This window comes from Cygnus olor, chromosome 12 (genome assembly GCF_009769625.2).
Source record: "Cygnus olor isolate bCygOlo1 chromosome 12, bCygOlo1.pri.v2, whole genome shotgun sequence".
Taxonomy (NCBI): Eukaryota; Metazoa; Chordata; class Aves; order Anseriformes; family Anatidae; genus Cygnus; species Cygnus olor.
Genome location: NC_049180.1, coordinates 6922473 through 6941397, shown reverse-complemented (window position 1 = coordinate 6941397; position 18925 = coordinate 6922473). Strand labels below are relative to the sequence as shown.

The 18925-nt window shown below is 35.3% G+C and overlaps 1 protein-coding gene and 1 long non-coding RNA gene across 7 annotated transcripts in view; one reads left to right on the top strand and one right to left on the bottom strand.

The window, feature by feature from the left end:
* LOC121076579 overlaps nucleotides 1–3446 on the top strand; it is a 166694-nt gene extending 163248 nt beyond the window's left edge. Inside the window, exon 5 of the long non-coding RNA XR_005823587.1 lies at nucleotides 3052–3446. This is a non-coding gene — a long non-coding RNA (uncharacterized LOC121076579). The remainder of the gene's footprint in view (nucleotides 1–3051) is intronic.
* Nucleotides 1–18925, bottom strand: part of ADAMTS18 (ADAM metallopeptidase with thrombospondin type 1 motif 18) — a 188900-nt gene that overhangs the window by 21174 nt on the left and 148801 nt on the right. For 4 of the 6 annotated variants that reach the window (XM_040571013.1, XM_040571014.1, XM_040571011.1 and 1 more), the window contains 7 exons: nucleotides 17548–17701; nucleotides 16417–16512; nucleotides 15297–15490; nucleotides 9514–9686; nucleotides 7589–7719; nucleotides 7329–7452; nucleotides 5964–6208 (listed from right to left, as the gene is read on the bottom strand). In XM_040571013.1, coding sequence (XP_040426947.1) covers nucleotides 5964–6208; nucleotides 7329–7452; nucleotides 7589–7719; nucleotides 9514–9686; nucleotides 15297–15490; nucleotides 16417–16512; nucleotides 17548–17701 — 1117 coding nt within the window. The remainder of the gene's footprint in view (nucleotides 1–5963; nucleotides 6209–7328; nucleotides 7453–7588; nucleotides 7720–9513; nucleotides 9687–15296; nucleotides 15491–16416; nucleotides 16513–17547; nucleotides 17702–18925) is intronic. The other 2 variants (XR_005823583.1, XM_040571012.1) reach the window with 1 other exon arrangement.

The window sequence follows — 18925 nt, the reverse complement described above, 5'->3', positions numbered from 1 at the left end:
GAAAAACTCCTCTTTCTCCCATAATATTCTGTCTAATATACAGGAAAGCATACAAGTGTCTGGCAGGTTAACAAGCTATAAAATGAATCCATATCTCTGTGAAGGAGTAATACACTTATACCACTTAGAGAATTGAAGTGAAGTTAAATAAAAAGCCAGATAAAGGAATAGCTACTGTTTATCCATATATGCTTCATGTATTTTCATCTTTACTCATTCTGCATGGGGATAATTTACAAAATGGGCATGAGCCCAGACTTTGAACCCCAGCACACATGGTAGCTTTGATCTGCAGCTTCAAATTGCATCTACATTTCCTGGGTCACTCCCTTGTTTTGTAAGTCTTTGATAATTTCTTTAGGTAGATGTGGAGGAGTTGAGCTATCTCCAGTGAGCCATCAGTTACACCAATAAGGGCGGACTAAGAAGTTTGGCTGTGTTGAAGACTAGTGTCTGGCTTTTTCGATTTGGTTTTCAGAAAGATGCTTGTGAGACCTGCAGTTTATATCCACTCTGAATCTACATGCCATTTAATACATATTTTAACATCCAATACATATTTTAACATCCAACATGCTAAGCCAGATTCTGATTTCTCTGATCAGTCAAGATTAATTCCACTGACTTTCATGAATTTACTCTGTTTTCACTAGTGTAAATCTAAGCATGGAGCTGGTGGAAAACTGTTCCTGTTTAAAACAGGACCACTGGCTTGAATGGGCAGCTGCTGGGGCTTTGACATGCCTTGACAGTGGCCAACAGCAGGAGCTTCCAAGGAAAGTGGGAGAACACCTGAAGAGAAAAGCACCAGCAAAGGAAGAATTGCATCTACATTGGTTACTTAAGCCAAACCTTAAAACAAAAGGGTTTTTATCCCTTCAGTATTTCTAAAGTCACTTTAAACAAAATCTTAACTAAAAGCTTATGACAAACTATTGTTTTTCAAGAAAGTCCACTAAGGTCATTAAAAGGAAAAAAAAATCACAAAAAAACAGTAACCTTGAAAGGTCCTGTATGATCTCATTTCTACTTCAGCTGTTTCAAATTTATCTTCTGTTGTTATTGTGTCTCAATTTTTTTACTGTTCACATGCTAAATGTACAACCTTCAGGGATACTGTCCAGCTAGTCTCTCTTCACTAAAGGAAAACCCTTTTATCTGTTTGTATTGAACCAACATCTGTATCTTATAAGCACATCTTAGCTCTCTTTAACTTACTTTCTCTTTAGGGGAAATCAGTACAAATTTATCATCTAGTAGCTAATAATAAATGTAATGTTTTATAACTGCAACTTGGCTTTCTCCCAGTGGCAGCTAGATCATCAGTAAAGTCATTCCACCTGGCCTCCTTTCCCCCCTTTTTTTTTTTTTTTCCTATTGGCAAAGAGGAAGTGATTTACTGGTTTTAATTAGACATTTTCCTGCTTTGAAGCTCCATTCACCTTCTCTTCCCATGAATATTTGCCTCTTTATAAAGCATCCTTTCCATCTGTTACTTACTGTTGTCAAAGTAAACCATGTTTTTTTACCAAGATTTCACAATTCCTTGATACAATATTTCACCAAGTTTAAGGTAAATTTCAGTGAGGATACTGATTCTATCTCATCCTGAAAAGCTTTACAGTGCTTTCTCAAATCAGATTTGAGTTCTCAAATCAATCCACTCTTCCTCACTTTATTTGTAGAATGGAAAACAAAATTATTGAACTATTGTGTTTTTAAGTTAGTTTATCGATTCCTGGTCATGCAATATTTTTCATGCCAACCTAACAATGCGGGTCATGCAATATTTTTCATGCCAACCTAACAGTGCGGGTTTTTATTGCGCTTTCAGACTCCTTCTTGTAATTTGACTTAGTTGTGGAGGGTGAGTGAATATTTCAACAAATGGAAGTCACACGTGACCATCACACGAGATCTTTATCAGTAGAGCCCTCTGACACCCATGTCCCTGCTAGCCCCTTATGGAAAGTACTTTCAGCATTTAGTGGTGACCGCTGCCAGCCCTCATTTTCAAAGCTAGGTGAATGAATGATGAATTTACTGTTCATTCCTCCTCAGGTTAACAGAAAACACTGTTGAGGTCTTTAAGTGGAAGTGGTGCCCAAATGACCTTTGACCAAATGACAGATAAATAAATAAACTGAATATATTCAACTACCTTAAAAAATCCAATATGTTTCCATTTAAGATGAGACAATTATGCTACCAAAACCATATTTAAAAACCTGGTATTAATTTCTGATCCCAGATTATCATTTAACTATCATGTTTCTACCACTTTGACCTTTGTCTGTTATTTTATCTAGCCTGAATTTTGACATTTTGGGAACTGCCTTCGGTACCCATGTCTATTTCTCATTTAGGCTTTTACTGGTTTCTGCAAACCCACAATCACTAATGTATCAATAATACCAACTGCAATTTCAGAAGGATATACAAATTCTAAAGGGCACCGGTTTACACTGCTTTGCATTCCCTCCATCTGTGAATTTACTTCTTGGACAATCCAGAAAAGGCTCTGATGAACTCTAGAATTTCATTTAAATCTTCCAGTAGTTGTGGTCAGGAAACACTCGTCCTACACTTTTAATACCACGTTCTTCTCAAAATATTCTCCTCCCCCTCAGAAAATATTTGGCCATTAAGTTTGTATTTTTTTCTCTCACAACCTAGTTAAATTACAGATTCACTGCTCTTTGTCTTCTTTGGTATGACTGGTTCCCATAATTACATACATGTAATATATGTGAACATGTATATGTGTTTTTGTTGTTTATTTTTGCTTTGTTTTGTTTTGGTAGGATTCCAGGACAAAAAAGAAAAGTACTTTCTGGTTTTTGTCTCTCATCCACTTTTGAATAGTGTTTAGGACTGCAAAGTCTGATTAAATGACACAGCGTAGCTATTGAAAAGCCTGATAGAAGAACGGATGCACAGGAACATGCTATACAATAATGCATAAATATGAAACATTTACTTGAACTGCGAGGCTGAACTATTGTGATATGCAAGGCAATAGGAAATTTTAAGACTCTTTTTCTTATTTAGGCTTCACCCTTCTTTCTTAACACATGCTTCAGATGTCTGTTTCAAGAAAATATTTTGGAGAATGACTGCATTTCACAGGAAGAGATTGCCTTGAGCACAGATGTGCCAGACCTGTCTGGACCCATACCTGGAGAGCACTGGTCCCATCCTCTCCTGTGAATGCTGCTCAGAGGATGTGCGTAACCTGAACTTTCTGGAAGGATGCAGGTTGACTTGCATCCAGAAATGTGGTTGAAAACCTGGATCGTTTGGGTCACCAGACAAATGTCTTGCAAAAGTATGACTACAAAATTAAACAAGCACAAACTGTGCTAATCTATCTTTCAGATCATAGTGGAACAGCAATAAATACACCTATAAAAACATGTATTTTGTGCCCACCTGAATAATAAAAGTTCCTGTATTTATGCATGCAATTTATTCTGTTTCTTAGTCCCTGTAGTATCCATTTTTACAAGGACTCCCACTGAATTCTTGTGGAAAAAAAAAATCTAATCCAGAAAATAATTATTAAATTGGTGTTGAATACAACATAATTACAAATAATGAAAAGAATATCTAAACATTACAGAAGAAGTTGAGGTCTTCTCCCTGGAAAGCCTCATCTTACTGAAAATCAACTTAATTGGATTTAAAAAATTGCTAGCAAGACTTATTTTGTATGCTTAAAGTTAGATAGGATTTGTTTCATCATTACTGTTGGAAATAGATATTCAGCAACATGTTTCGTCATAAAAGTGTATTCTTTGTTTTTCATTGGCATTTTTGTTGCTTATTTATTGATAAAGCATAAATAATGCAGATCTCTGAACACAGTATTTTGCATTTTTCCAGAATTCAGCTTGTTGAACATTGCTGAAATTACTGAGTCAAATAATAATAATAATAATAATAATAATAATAATAATAATAATAATAATAACTTTACTACAGCTGATAGATATATATAATTGGGGAATACATTAACTTTAACATTTTCAGTTGTTAGATTCCCTAGTTACTAAAGCCAGTGGTGTAGGTATTTCAATAAAAATAGAAGGGAAGCTTAAATAAGCTCTCATAGGAGCAATAGCCTCAAGTTAAATGTTAAATCTTAATAAAACTGTTTAGCATAATTTGATAGGATGAAAATAGAAGTGTTATTTGGCATTAAAATGAAATATTTTTTTCTTTAATCTTTATTCTGTGAAGTATTTGCATGATATGCAGCCAAGTCATCTTACAGGCAATTTATTATTCATACTTTAGTTCTATAATAATACAGTTCAATTTACTTTGTATTATGACAAATAAGATTCCTGAGAGTTCAGCTTAGCATTTTGTAGTATTTATGTGTGCTTGTTTCTTTGGTGTAAGGCTATTTTGGAAATGATTTGCAGACAAGGAAGCATGTCTGTGACTTGTAGGCCAAAACTCTTCTTTCAACTAAAATATTCTTATTTACCTACACACACAAAATTAAAATTCTTCAATTGAGAAAAAACATTTTGAAATGTCACTGCAAATTATGATAACAATTTGTTAAAATGTACAGCTTTAGCCTATGTCAAACTATCCATTCTAAAACATGTGTCCATCCTAAAGTACTTTAACATGTGTTCAAGGTTCATGAGCTTCAATGGTGCTTAAATATATAAGTACATTACTCAATATGAGTAATGGTAAGGCTCTTCAGTATTCAAAATAAAAATCTTTACTGAATAGCTGTGAAAGTTTAAATAATCCTTGAAGAATATATTTCATATCACAGTCTATATTTGCTGTGTTCCTAAGCTTAACAGAACAAAGCTGTGTAATGGAAACAGGATGCAGAGTTCTCGGTTCACGACTCCTGCTAAACTTCTGCAGAGAGCTGTTTCCAGTTACGGTGTTACGTGATGGGGAGAAGAACCATTGCCTGCTGCCTCAGAGAGTGGGTACAGCGCTCGCGCCCCAGCTCCCCCAGTACACTCCGGAGAAAGCTATGCATTTGATAGCAGGCTGACCAGGGTACTGTGTGAAGATGTGGGAAGGAATTGAACCCCTTCTGGGGATGGCTCCTTCCGTCTCACAGGGAAGAGTTCACCAAAACAGATGTAACAGACAAGTTAAAAATCCATGGATTTGCTGGTGCTTTCTAACAAAGGAGGCAAACTGATATAGCTAACAGTGAGTAAAGACTTAGGTGATTTAGCCAGAAATTGACCCTCAGATGTTCTGACGCACTTTAAAAGAAAAGCAACCCAATGCAGAAAGAGATTTTTCTTAGAAAAAAAGACCAGTTTTGACCAGTTTCAAAAATGTAACACTGAAACAAACCATAGAAGCAACAAATTTACTTTCTTCTAAATATAGTTTCAATACAGGACATCTGGCAGACAGAGTAAGTGGAATGAAGTTGACTGGGAGATAAACATATATGAAATTCTTTATTCTAGATGCTATCACCAATAAAACGGAATCAACAGAAATTACACAGGAGCCTAAGGTATGGTACTTAGATCACCTGTGTCCCAAAGTAGATGTAAAAAGGGCTACTTGTGCCTGTATTTTCTAAAGCATTATTTGAAGCTGTTACCTTAAGCCTATCCATAATGTTAAATTTATTTTTTACATCTCTGAATTTTATTGTACAGCACTTGTGGGATGTGCTTATAATCTCTACTACCATTGTGCAGCAACTGAGAAATAATGCTATATGGTGTGTTTTACGCACCTTTCTTTTCACTGAACTTGTGACATTTAATAAACTTCAAACCTTGATGAACTGGTGAAAGGCCTTTCAATCTAGCATGACTACACAATTAAGTCTGAATACTATTGTGACTCAACGCTATTCTTTAATCTCTCTGAGAGCTACAGCACAGAGCTAAAGCTGTCGTTACTAATTCTGTAATAGACATCAAGGGAAGAATAAACAGAAGAAAGCTTACTTCAAAGACCAGCGTCTCATTAGTTGGTCCTGCTGCATATAGACTCTCTGGATGGTTAAAAGAGCGTTGATAATCAAAAACTGTTCCAGCAAAAGGGAACTTTCCTGGCCAGTCAATTGTCCAGTCTCCTGTTAGATAATACTTTTTACTGAGGTTGCGCACTGCAAGATAGCTGGTTGAGATTTGCATTTCATGGAGGTGTATACTGCGTGCTCCTGCTGGAATAGTGACCACAGCATAGTAGTCTGAAATGAAAGAAGTAAGCAACATTTTTTCAATTGCCATACAGATAGAGATGGTTTACCCTTTTTAAGTCAGTTTGAAAGATATTGAAGATAGATGCTCTAATCCACCAAAGTTACTCCATTTCCACAAGAAAAAAAAAAAAATCTGATTTTAACCCCCGATGCAGTCTGTAATCAGAGTAACTCAGAGGTATTTCAATTCCTGGAATATTTCGTTGTGATTGAAGACAAGAAAAAGCAAGTTTACCTTAGAAAAATGCAGAACGTACTAATGGTAGTTTCACTGTAACTGTTTTACCATGTTTTCCCTGTAGTTTCCTGCAGTAGTTGGAAGGTACCACTTCAATCATGGGCAAGCTTTTTGAAACCTACTTCATTCTACAGTCAGATAAGATGCTACTGACAACCTTCAACACACATGGAACACAGCTCTTTTTGCAGAGCATCCAGTTTAGCTTATTCTCCTAGCGTTGTATTTCTGTATTGCTATATCCTAAATGATTTCCTGGCATACCTCACTGTAGTATTGACATGTCTTACAATCATCAATAAATGGATCCTCAAAATAACTCTGTGGGTAAAGAAATATTTATTATCTCCATTTTATGCCTGAGAAACTGAGGCAAGGTGAGAGGATTTCACAATAAGCCCGTGACAGTCCACTAAAGAAAAGTCCACATCCTAGTGACTGGATCATCCATTGAATCAACTGGACTGCTTCCCATCAACTTAATTCGAAAATGGATGTGGAAATGCTGTCACATTTGGCATTATGCTGTGTATCACTTTTTATATCTTCTAATGTCCCCTTCCAGTCAGAACTGTTGATACACTTGCATGAATCTTAAAATATTTTTAGAGGAAATTCACACGTAAAAGGAAAAAGTGGCTTAAGAAACAAAAGGAATGCCTGCAGATTAACTAACCAAAACTTATGTTCATAGCTTTCTTGTTACCAAGAAACAGCAGAAACGTGAACTCTTCTCTCACTCTCCCTGTGATTTTCAGTTCACATCTGGACTTTTAGACACTCCCTAATGAGCAAGGAGTCATATATATATATTACATGGGGATACAGCAGAGCAACGAGTTGATGATCATGTGGAACAGCTTTCCTTACCATTAGCTTTGTGCTGGATCAAGTACTGGCCTTTAAAGAACTTGCATGTTGAATTATCTCCTTTGCAAACTCCACAAGCATCCAGTACAGCTTTGGAACCAAGTCCATGATCACACCCTACTTGCTGCAACCAAAAGGCAGAAGTAAAGGACTCAGATACAAGGGAATTTGAAGTAACAGCTGCATTTTCTATAAAGGAGTCAATTGCCCACTTAAAAAAATAGACATTAAGTTTTTAAGAAACTTAATTATTATCTTACTTCACAAATTCCATCAATGCAAACATCGTATTTATTTGGCGAACACAAGGTGCCGTCCTTCACTTTGCTGGACATTGCAAAGAAAAAGTCAAAGTCTTCAGCTGTACAGTACAATTTACATCTGTCTTCCTCTGGGGAAAACAAACAAACAAACAAACAAAAAGACAAGGAAGTATTAGACCTGTGGCACAGTTTAAAAACTCCAAGCACCCTACTCTTTCTTCTTGCATCCTACATGACATTTGGCAGGTACAAGGATTAATTGTGTAGTGACTTATTAGGACCCCAAGATAGGCAAAATTACAGACAAATACATTTTAAAACAATGTGTGGATTTAATGGCCCACACACTCACAGAATTAAGAATTCAACACCAATGTGAAAATGGGCACATTCATTAGCTTTGCTGCTGTGGCTGTGATTTCAACTCCACTTGTCCATAGTTTTAAATCTATTGTAATAATGGTATTTAATGTTTAATTAAAGTTTGAAAAAGGTATGATTGCTCAAATGGTGTGTTCAAATGGAATCTAGGACAAGGGTGAGGTTGTCCCCTAACAAAAGCACTTTTCCTTAAAAATGCCAGACCATTGTCAATCAAATTTCTTCTTATACACAGATAGTATATTGTGCTTATAAAGGGCTGATAAATTCTATGTAGACAAATACAATGATGCTATTGTGGATTTTTGGCCCAGTTGCTGAAATACAGTTTTAATACGAATATTAAATGCAACAAATAAAGCAATGCAAAATTTTCAGGAACATGAAATTGGATTCAAAATAGTATCCTTTTATTCTTAAATAAGCAGCTGGATTTTCGATAGTATGTAGCACTCAACTTGTTCTACAGAGGCAAGGCATCTGTAGCAGTTTTGAGAACGAGATCATGCTTTCAGGAGTATATAGATCATGGGGGATATTTTGAAATGCAGTTAAAGAGAATAAAGACAGGCATTTTCAATTTCAGTGTCACTTGGGAATTTCTTGCTTTTGAAAAGTATGCCCTTTGTCCCTTATTTAAGCTCTTATTTCTTTTACTAAACACGGCCCTCACCTTAAAACCAATGTAGGCTACATTAACTTCTGTTAAATGAGGTATTTATTCCCTCTATAATGTAGCATCCACTGTTACATGCTGTGAAACCGTTTCCTCTTTCCTCCATTCACAATGGCATTGAAAACAAATTTGTGCAGGTTGTAAACAAAGCAGCTACATGTGATATAATCCAGTGACTTTTCTTTAAGTAGCAGCAATCGCATATATAAAATGTACTTTCAAACTGCAGCAAATACTTGCTATAATTGATAAAAATGAACATTGATGCAAATTGTTTACAAAACTAAGGTGCATAAATTAAAAATAAACTTTAAATCTACAAAAGACAAGAGAGAGTTATTGAGACCTGAATTTTATAAAGATTAACTTTAAAAGATGTATTCCTGTACATTATTTGTTTTTCTAATTCTTAAGGGACTGTACCAGTAGAAAAGTCAGAAGGTTGATTTATTGTTACATTTTGAAATCTGAGAACATTCCAAAGGAAGGAAGATTCTGGTAGCGTTATTGTAGAAGCTCACATTTCCCATGCTGAAAAATCCATGGAATTTTTTTTGCTTTCTATTGTTTTGTTTTTATACTAAAACATATGTAATATAAAAGAAAGGGCTAGCAACAGCTGGGGAGTCATGCTAAGGACAAAGGTTTAAATTCACAACCAAAATGAACTCTGCATGTTCATACAGGTGGTATCACATAAGAGCTGGATTCAACTATGCTGGAAAGCAAACATATCTCAAATAAGACAACTCAATTTCTATATGCTTACATCACGGTGTTATTTGCCTAAAGAATATGGATGACTTTCAGCTGGTAGCTTGCCTCCTGAAATGGCCTTTGTCCATCAGAGCTGTGGCATAATTACCTTCCACTTTAGTGTATGGCTTCCATTTGTAGTACCATCCCCGGAAAGGTTTGCTGTTATATTCTGCACACTGCTGAGCACGGAAGTCCAAACTATTTGCTGGACATGGTTGAGTATTACAAAGTTGATAAATACGACTGGAACCTTGGCAGAATTTGCCACCATACTGTGGCCTAAAAAAAAATAAATAAAAAAAATAATAAAAATTCATTTGCAGCACTTACTTTTTATGTGATTGGCATGTTACATGATGCACATTAACAGAGAAAATGAGAGGATGTATTATCTCAGGAGATCAGTATTTCTTATACAAACCATTAATTTTCATAGTTGCTAAAACCCAGCAAGCAGTTGCCATGAATTATCTACTTCGATCATTGCAAACTCAGCAAAGATGCAAACATCTAGAGGTGAATCATGTGTTCACTAATTAAAATTTATAGCTATTTTGTATTGGCTGGTTTCAATCTTGTTAATATAGCTATTTTTACTCCGTTGTAACCCAGCAATGAACATGTGCAAAGAATTACCCATCACAATAAGAGTTAATAAAGGATAACATAGCACTGATCAATCATAAACAAAATGAATAATGACATTCGGTTGTTCATTTACTTTATAAATCATTTTGAAAAAGTGTGCTTTTAAGCAAAGGAGGTGGGACTACACATAGTTGCCCTGCTATAGGAAACCATTGACGTTCATGGATAACTTTAAATATGTCACATTTGTTTCAGCAAACCTTACTTGGGTATTTCCCTTAATTTTGGAGAGAATGAAAAGAACATATTCTGTTACTTTGCTTTGCATAACTCATGTTATCAGAATTATATATATATATATATATAACTATTTGGTCTATGTCCGTGACTGTAAGCTGATTTAAAATGCAAGAATTGCTCTTTTTAAAGTGACTGAGAGACCCTGCAAACTGATGAGATATGTATTCACTCACTTCCTTATTCCTTATGGATCTCCTAAGAATCCACTGATGTTATTTTTGCAGTTCCACAACACTCAGATATACATCTGCAAGTACTGAGCCAAGTCTTCAAAACCCCGAACTCTAAGAACTGTTTGTGATGTTATACTATTTCTTGCATCAAGTGGAAAAAAAAAAAAAAACACAAAAGTGAGAATTTTGCACCCACATACATTTATATTATGATTTTTAAAAATTGGGGGACATACATGCTTGGGAGACAAGATCTTTCAGTGGATGGCATGACGATGTTACACACATATTACAGACAAAAATGAAAATAAAATATATCAGGTAATAAAAATATTATTTTAGTTATTACTTATTTAATAATAATCATTATTTAAGATACATTTAAATGTAAAATACTGTTAAATTTAAATATTATTTATAGTCATCTATATAGCTAATATAAAAGATACAGTTGCAACAAGTGTGATCAGATTCGTTTGTTTAAAGCCTCAAACAGTATGCTGTAACTATACCCCGTGTCAAGTATCTCATGCAACTTTTAACATGCATCTGTCTGGGGAGTAAAATGGAGACAGCTTGGTGCAACATGGGTGAGAAAATCCACATACATTTTATTTCATTGTACTATTCCGTATTGTAAATTTTAACTCCCACACATCTAACCCACTAACTAAGGTGGAACTTGGTTCTCATGTTTTAAATCAGCTTTGAATGTACACAATACCTGGCTTTTCCAGAATTCTGGGCTACAAAACAGTTTCTCCAAGGAACAGGTGTAAACCTTCTGCTACGCCATTTAAAACTGGGTTAAAGCACCAGAGAAATGTGTTGTGGAAAAAAACACTTCCACTGACCTTTCTTGAGGTCATCTACTAACTACACTGACACTGGGTACAGCAGCAAAGGTCTTAAAAAGAGACAGCTTTTCCATGCTAGCTGGTGGCAATTCAGTCTTTGAAGAGCAGGGAAGATGTGAATTATCAGTGAAGTCAGTATTTGTGCAGCTGGGGGGAGCCTGGAGTTTAGGCAGCCAAGTGTTGGGTCCTTACTCAATTCTCTACAGACTTTCTTTACAGCTTCAGCACATATATGATTTTTGAACTCCTTCAGCCCCAGTGAACAAATCTGCTTTAGTGGAAGGAAAAGAAGCAACCTCCTTCCAAGTAAATGCCACCAAATAAGCAATATAATAGAATTATTTATGGTTAGATCGTGATTTCTAGCCACAGGCTTGTATTTAAGGATGGTATAAAATTCCACCAAACTAAGGGAGCACTGAAAGAGGTATTCTGTTTCTCAACTCTGTTCCAGCATTTTAATATTACAGTACATTCCCATTACTGAAGCCATTGGCCAGAGAATTGATGGAAACATCTCCACCTTCATTTTTTACCAACCAGATGTCAGTTGAGTAACTCACAGGAAACTAGATGTAGGACTACAAAACCAAATTTCAGAAAAAAGGACTAATATTGACACTGATAAAGTCAAGCTTTTATTGTGATGTTTATACCAACAGCTTTTGGCTTCAGGTTAACAGCTCTTTGAGTATAACCATGCTCACAGTCAAAAAAGGGTATTCCAATATTTTTATAGCAGTATAGTGCTCCTAATGCAGATACAGCATAAACTTTCATAGGTGTACCTTCCCAACTTTGGCACATACTGGTAAAGATCCCTGCATTAATAAATGGAATAAATGCTGTTATAACTGAGGCGTTACTGATGACAATTGGAGAAGGAAGAAAACAGTTGAGAAAGGCCAGCACAGTCTCCAAAGAATTAATTGTAAAAGGAGTATAAGTACAAAGCTGCCAACTTCATAAAAGACTCAAATATTAAAATGCTACAAGTGTAGTTTAAATAAATTCTACAGTACCCTTAATAGAATGTACTTAAAGATCAATGAAAGAAACTAAAGTGGCTATTCACTGGAATGTAACACAGAGAGTGTAAAATCCTGAAAAAAAAAAAAAATTAAGGAAAATAGGGAAAATATTTCATGCATTATGAAGGGAATTGAGACTGAGATTTCTGGACTCCTATTTTTTCATGTTTTGTAATCATTTAAATTGAAGTGAGGACATTTCTGTTCATATTATGACCATATTATGACAATATCACAAAGCTAGACAATTGTTTTCTGCATGAATTCAAAAGATCTATAATGCCTTTCACAATCTTCCTTTTTATTAATGCTTTCAATGGCATCATTATTTTACACTGGCTTACATCTGCATTGTCTGTACTCACTCTTACAGCTATTGTACAGAAAAGATTGAAAAAGACATGTTGAAGCCATTTTATTGATTTAGTCTTTTATTTATATACATGCTAAAACCCCATTCTACTTCTGCTTCTACTGAACAATGCACTATTGTGAAGTGGGTAGGATGCAGTCCCACAGATACAACTCAGGTATTAATTTAAATCTCTCGGGCACTCTTCAGGTTCTTTCCCAGCTAAACTATTAAATTATGTAATCTATTTCTATCTTGGAAAAGTACCCCAATTGTAAAATGTTGTGATTTATGAAAACCAGATCCATGAAATTACACTGGGACAATTTATAGAAACATAATGATTTTAGCAAATCTTCATAGCCCTGTGTTTTACAGATGACCTCCATAGGTGTCTGTTATTATGAATTCATACATAACTGAGGTGGTAATTCAGGAGCCGTATCCAGAGCTGTTTGGGTGTGATCACAATGTCCATCTTATTAGTATCATGAGAAAGGGAATTGAATTGTTTGCATATCATTTTCAAGAGGGGAATTTCACATGCTAACACAGATAATAAGTATTTCATAAGCAGCAGTCTGAAGGTGTATTTCTCACCAGGTGTGTCACCATTAAAATCATGGGAAACCTAGAAATCTCCCCCAACTCTCCTGTAAGAAGGTCCAGTCAGTTCTTCAGAGATCCACAGCCCCTGTCATAATCTCCTACACATATTATTTATTGTTGTTCTCAGAATTTTGCTATCCAAAATCATCTGTCAGGCTTAGGAACAAAAACATTAGCTCCTACACAAACCTGGATTAGGAAAACTGAAATAAATATCTTACATATGAAATAATATGCATATATATATTGAGATATCTAAACATCTGAAATGTATTTCAGAAGTTCAGAAAGAAAGGAATCATTATTCTTTGTTTATGTGTAGCTTTAGAAGTGAACAATGAACAGTCAGTAGGTTATAAATCTTTCTATGTGGTTTAACATTGAAAATGGATAGGATTCCACTTTTATATAAAAGTGCTGTGATGTGAAATACAGTTACCTGGATATCCATACACTGTTGTATATATTTATGTAGATGGCTTGTTTATGGTCTGTAATTTCATCACTCTAACTCTGAGAGAGATTTATAGTATATTCTTCTTGCTCTAACTGGATTATCACTAATGTAATAAAATTTAATTTTTTTAGAGACACAATCCAGTTCTGGTATCAAGTCTTACATGGTTATATCAAGTCTTACATCAAGTCTTACTGAAATTAGAACAGATAGATCACTCTGGGTACAAGTTTTAAATACATGCTGCAGTAACAGACACATTGCAAGTTAAAGAGCTTTTGTGTTAACATAAGTTGAAATCATCATTACTTATTATAGTAAGCCAAACTGAAACATTCCAACTAATGGGCATTCTTCTGTCTTGCAGGGAGAGCAAGAGAAGGTTTACAAATCAATGCAAAGAACAAGGTGCATACATGCAAATTTAGCAGGAAAAACAGGGACCAACATAAGAAAACCAAAATATATATATATGACACGTAATTGAGAACCTCTATTTTCGTGCTAACTACTTTAAAAAATGAAGCTATCCAAGTAATTTTGTTCATCAAAAAACACAGAGAAACAACAGAAAAGGTTGAGAATGCCCTGCTATGGATCTGCAAACATTGACTGATGGAGGATAATAAAGACTATTTTAACTAACTTGAGTTTTCCCATAACATAGTATATGAAGCATGGATATTACTACTGGAGCACTATGTAATAGGTGTGAGGCTTCTTTACAGCCTCATATAAACTGTGTCATATTTTCTCTATTCTTTATTACTGCAGTTTAAATGCTGTTTTTATTGTGTGCAATGAAGAATACATGTGTATATGCCTGTTAAAGTTTTGTATGAAATAAAACAGTGAAATCATTTTTTTTCTAGTAAATTGTAGTGAACTGAGTACTTAGAAAAGATTCTAATCTGATAACACTTTACTTCTACTATGAAATAGTATTGGAAGGAATAGTAGTATGTACAGTGATAAGACATTCACTAGAGGAACATGCCAGAAATGTCTTATGACTTAGCATAGAATACTATGGTTCAGCAACTTTATTCTGACTTGTGAAATATAAAAGAATACAAAGAATATGACAGACATACAAAGTCATCAATCTAGAACCATTTTAATACTGACTTTAAATGTCTTTGGGTTATTATTCTGGACAGTATGATCTCATCAGAAGTCTTTTAAATTACAGTTAAATTATTAGGTGTGAATATGCCTGTGTGGCATTTCTTTACTGCAGCAGGTGTTTGATAAACTGCAGTGTTACAAAATAAATTCAAAAAGTCAGAGTGTATAGATGTTGCAGTGTTCTAGCATTCGTCAGACAGCCACTACTTTCTTCTAGTGGACAGAACATATTTCTGTCCTTTAGATACTGACTGGTCATAATGGACATGAAAGAATGGTCTAAGAAGCATTTCACATGTATCATTTCCCTACAGAAATGGACCCTATCTGTTTTGTTTTGTTTTAATAACATAAACAGCATAAAAATAATACCTTTTTCATATCTATGTCTTACTTTGGACTGTTGCAGTGTCTTTCTTGATATGTGACCCCACCTCCACAAGTCCGAGTGCACTGTGACCACTCGGACCAGGCAGACCATTCACCATTTACAGGCTTGGGTCCATGATCACCATATTTGACACACTGTCCTCTTCGACACCACTGCCAAAAGAATGCCAAAAAATATCCCATCAGAGTTAGTGGTACCTAGTAGGTGCAAAAGAAAAGAAAAAAAATGGACATTTAAAAGCCCTAGCGCTTTACCCTAGGAAATCTAAGGTCACCCATTGAACTCAATGATATAGCTCACAGTACGACAAGGACTCTGAAGTAGGAGATTGTTCAAAATGATGGTATAGATAAGCGGTGCCCTTAAATCTGTCCAAGCTCTGACTCACAATCTCTGAAGCACAAATTTTCAAAACTGTTCTTTTGGAGAGTATCTTTTTGGGTTATCTTCCCCAAAAAAACATGTTATTTGATGGTCTTGGTTTGTCAGAACCTCAAAATCTCCCATGTAATTTAAAAATAGCCTGCTAAAATTCTGCTAAAATTTCTCTCCTTTTATCATTCACTTATGAAATCGTATACAAAGAGAAAAAGCAAAATAGAATATTTGTCAGTAACTTGGAAATCAAAACAATATTCTGTTGAAACAAAAATTACAGAAAAATAAAATATAATATGTAATTATAGATGAGTGTAAAATAGAGAGTGCAACTATAGCAAATAGCCATGTTCTTCTAGTAATGATCATTGATGATAATATGCATGATGGCCTTAGTTTCTACAGCAAGTATTATGGCTTAAGAAATGTTTATATCAAAGTGGAATTTGAAGTCTTGATCTAATTCCTGTTATAATCAATGGATTTTTTTACTGATTTAGATTTGCTAGATGTATCTTATTCCATAGCTTGATGGGACAGGCATCACTACCTACAATCAAATAGGCACCACTGTGAGGACAAGTCCTGACTACGTATTGCAATGCAGTCTTTTACAGAGCAATAAGCAAGTCCTTGATACAAAACCTGGGGTGGTCTGGATAAAACTGGTCTTGAGAGGAGCTAGTATTTGACCCAATACAGTCTAAAACTAAGGTAGAGTGACATCCTATTTAAAATAACTTACCATACTTATACCACAAGCTGTTCCTTCTGCTGCTGGCATGAACTTTGTCTCACATCTGTGACCTACTTTGTGACACCAGAGAGATTTGCATATATCCTGAAAAGAGAAAAAAAAAAAATACTTATCATAGAACTCATAATTCCCATTATGTCCTGGTGTTTAGAAAAAGTAACAAATGATATATGCCTTTGCTACCATACAAGCCATATAGACAAAATTTTCTACATTTATATATCCAGAGTTTAAGATTCATAGTACAGCCATATGCTGTATATTGCCTTCTTGTTTATGCACCATTTCACTATATACATATTTTTCTACTATTTTGAGTGTGAGACTATACTAAAACAAAAATTGTGTTAAAATGTTAAAGGCTAAAATTAAAACAAGTCTTCAGGGACAATAAAGCTGAATAGATTTTCTAAAACATGGGAGGTGGCTGGAAAACAGTCTCTTCACGATGCTGTTCACTCTCATCTCTTTGTTTATTAGCTGTTGAAGAAACACTGCTTGCATCAACTGATAAATATGGTGAATATAAAATAAATCAAAATTCTCCAGGATAATAATGGGAGTAAAAGAAATGACAACACTTTTCAGAATGACCACTCTGGATTATTTAATAAAATGTCTTCTCTGAGGAGGCCAGCAAGGACTGTAATAGTCACTATAATAATGGGTTAATCTAAATTAATCCTTCATCACAGAGTCAGAAGTTCCATTTTCATTGTTCTTAAATGACTCTGTAGATCTTTTCCAGACTTCCACATCAATGCATAGGAGTAAAACAAAACACAAGAAGCTTAGTCCTTTTACCACCCTCACCCCTCATGAAAGTTTTGATCAAAGCTCTGCTGCCTGCTAGTGTCACTAAGCATAGTAGGCAAGGGCTCAGGGGTCTAATGTATCCAACTGCACACCTTCTGACTCTTGGAAAAAACAAATTTCCTTCTGGAACACCTCAGGAATGGTGATATTCCTCAAAGGAGGCCAGTGCCTTCAAAGCAAATTGCCAAGCAAGATAAGGTAGAGAAATAGCCCCAGGCTCTGGAGAACAGTGTTACTTCTATTTATAGAATGCTGCAGTTCCCTAATATAATTTTAACTTTCCACAAGGATATCAATAGGTACCTTTACAAAGCTGAGGTTGCACACTTTCGCTTTCATTCCAAATTGCCATTTGCACTGGGTATCTGCATCGTAGATCTGCCCGGGCAGTTTGTCAGGGTATTTATACTGTCCTGTTTGCTTCGGTTCATCAATCAGACAGGCAGCTTGAGCTGTACTATAATGAAAATGTATAGTAATTATGACTAAGGTCTTTAAATCACAACATTTTAATTTGCTACAGAACAGCAAAAACATATAGTATGGTATACAGTACTTTTAATTAGCTTTATAGTCATGTACTGAAATAAGAATATATGCTTGCAGGAGCCAAAAGATCTTGACATCTTGTTGGTAGCCTGACCTGCAAACTTTTAAGGAAGCAGGAATTTCCAGGCTTTGGGACTGTTGTGACAGGAAAAAAATGATACCAAAGTATTTTGCTCCCTTTATTTGCATGTAACAAGATCAAGGTAATCTAGTCTGCTTCTTTCCCTTAAATAGATTCCCAAAATCAGGAATCAAGAGTCAACATGGACACTGTCTCATTTCAGCATTCACTTCATGTGGATCAACAAACAGAAGCCTACTGCAGCTTGTGTGCTTTGGGTTGGCTGGGTCTAGCTTAAGACCAAAGGTACACTATGGTCTGCTTTTTTTCCTTTATGTATGCTTGAGAAGCCATGTATATGGAAGGTAACCCTACGCTAGATATATCTTCCAAGTGTAAGTCTGTTGGACCATACTGCATGCTGGAGGGCTTATGAGACTTTTTTAGTTTGCAATTTGCTTGTGTAATCTGAATATGCTGCATCATTGGAGCAGACAAAGTCACCAAAACTGTCATCTTTCCTATCCTTTGCTCTAAGATAATAATTTGAAACCAAGTACTGAATAATTTGAAACCAAGAAACTGAAATATGTAGGAATTCGATTCTTACTTCAGAGAATTAACATCTACAATGCCCTTACTGGATCTGGGTCTTAGTACCACTTACACATTTTTACATAATGATGCATAGTCTACCCATGTACAACAAATAAAAGGAAAATTTGGCAAGAAAGGACTGCAATTCTGATGACATTAAGCATAGACAAAAATACAGTTCCTTTAAAAGCATCACTGAGTAGTACCAACACTCTGGAGAAACAGCTGGCATCTTTCTCTTTTTAACATTTTTTTCCCCAGAAGCAGTGTATGAAAAACTTAAAATGTCCTTACTCATGTCATGAGCTAGATCAAGAGAGAAACTCTAGGGAGAAAGGCAACAAATGTTAATTTACATTTTCTAATGACTTTGGCACTACTGTGTTGGCCCTCTTTTGTGTTCACTTCCTGCTAATTCTCTAATAAACCTGACAGGAATGCTTGGGAAAGAACATGCCAGCCATTATTATAGGA